The 2078-nt window shown below is 39.3% G+C and overlaps 1 protein-coding gene across 1 annotated transcript in view; it reads left to right on the top strand.

Annotated features, from left to right (window-relative positions):
• Positions 1–2078, top strand: part of LOC102763345 (cytochrome P450 3A12) — a gene marked incomplete at its 5' end in the record, with an annotated part of 17183 nt that overhangs the window by 14400 nt on the left and 705 nt on the right. Inside the window, one exon of the mRNA XM_006753649.1 lies at positions 71–233. Coding sequence (XP_006753712.1) covers positions 71–233 — 163 coding nt within the window. The remainder of the gene's footprint in view (positions 1–70; positions 234–2078) is intronic.

Here is a 2078-nt window from a genome sequence, read left to right as displayed (position 1 = left end):
AAATGCAAACATGTAGCTCTTGTGGTGTTTATGTTTCAGTAATTGTTTGCATCTACTGGTTTATAACCAGGTTTAGCAAGGAGAACAAGGACAGGATAAATCCTTACATATACACACCCTTTGGAAGTGGACCCAGAAACTGCATCGGAATGAGGTTCGCTCTCATGAACATGAAAATTGCTCTCGTCAGAGTTCTGCAGAACTTCTCCTTCAAACCTTGCAAGGAAACACAGGTCAGATACTTAACATGTTACCACTCTGTGTGAATGATGCTTGATTGAAACTTTTTCACTAACTGAAATACACATGTTATGCATGAGTGTGCTCATTCATTGTTTAATACTTTGTTCTGTTGGACAGAGAATCTATCTGGAGTCACATGTAATCTTTAAGATCCTGCTAGTCTAGAGTGCTAAGCCTGTGTTTTTATAGGGTGTCCCAAATTTCACACAAGATTTGCAGTTGAATTGAGTTGCAAATCTTGTGTGAATTTTGGGTCACCCTAAATAAATATCCAAATATAAAGGCCATCTAGAGTCAATATAGTTAGTGTGACATGATCAGGTAGAGTCATTTGAGAAAAGTTTAAATTTGGTTTCAAGTCCACTGGAAGGAAGGGAAAGTGCTGTGTACAGTCCTGAAGTACAATAATAACTGGGTCATGACTTTTGAACACTGCTCTTTTCCACCAGAACTTACAGAAGCTCTTGTGATAGGGTTCTCAACCACTGGTTATACAATGAAATCAGCAGGGATCTTTTAAAAATCCTATGCCAAGGTCATCTCAGATTCTAAAATAATCTATCCTGTGTGGCTTTAAAAGCACCCCGTTTGGTTTTCTAATGCAGCCAAGGTTGATTAAAGCATTTCTGCTTGATGTAAGAACTCCTACAGTCCATGGCCATCCTGGTCACTTGAAACCTGCTTCTGGGAGCCAGGCTGCAATCAAGTTGGATTCTTTACATCCTAATATGAACTCTATGATGTTTTTCTCACTCTCTTCCCCATTCTGTTCCCATCTTTCAAGTCCTAGTTCACTCCCAAGCCCCATCCAGGAGGCTTCTCGTCTAGTCCAGAGCCCATTTTTTCTCTGCCATGTTATTGCTACTGCAGGCTGGTATCATCACAATCCTTCCTAACCGGAAACTTTATCATTAAACCATCCAGTTTAGTACTCTGTGTTTTCTTTGTATCTAAGAATATCCTTAAGTCTAGCACCTCATTTTATTCCTTTCATAAATTCCCAATAGTGCCTTGCGGTCATTCAGGAAATGCTTAAAGAGTATTTTGCAGTTGATTTGGAGATCATGAATCCACATTTTAAATGATTTAATTTGAAAAAAATAACATAACATTTGTAATGTACATTTTCTACGTGTGTTGGTCTGTGTGCAGGGGAAATATATAAGTGCCATTTGAAATGATAAAATAGAAAGGTTTTACATTAACAGGAAGATCTGGAATCTCTCCTCTGAAGAACATAAGCAATAGCTGTCATTGAGTGATAGCAAACAAGTCCCTATAATAAGGCTTATTTCTAGGACTTGTATATTTAGTATGCAGCTCCTTTCCTTAAGTAGGCTTTCTCAGAGAAGAGGAGGAAGATGAAGATGGTTTCCATCTTATTTGTGGCTTTAGGCAGCTATGTAGCAGTCCTGTAAGTGTATACAAAGGGGGTCTTAGCCCTGAGAGGGAGTGGGCCTCTGTACACCTGAGGTGGTGCAGACACTCCCTGAAAGCTCCCAGTCATCTCTGGCTTGTGCTTTTCATGCTCCATGGCAATTTTCTTGCCCTTCAGTCAACTGAGATATGAAGGTTACTATGTTGGTGGCTCCCCAACACTGAGGGAGTGACTGGGTGGGAATAGAGCTAAAAAATTAGTCAAAACACTATTTAGGTCAAAACGCTATTCAGAAGTTCACTATTTACACTGGGAACCAGGAGATGTTAGAAAATAGGCACAATGCTTGACAAATAACTTTTCCCATCATGAAACTAGAAGGCTTCTACTGGGAGAAGTGACTGGACTCTTTAGAAGTGATGGATAATTCAAATAATTAAAATGGATAACATTTACT

Source organism: Myotis davidii, unplaced genomic scaffold (genome assembly GCF_000327345.1).
Source record: "Myotis davidii unplaced genomic scaffold, ASM32734v1 scaffold672, whole genome shotgun sequence".
Lineage (NCBI taxonomy): Eukaryota > Metazoa > Chordata > Mammalia > Chiroptera > Vespertilionidae > Myotis > Myotis davidii.
Note: the sequence above shows the minus strand (reverse complement) of the source record. Positions and strands in the feature narration are given on the sequence as shown.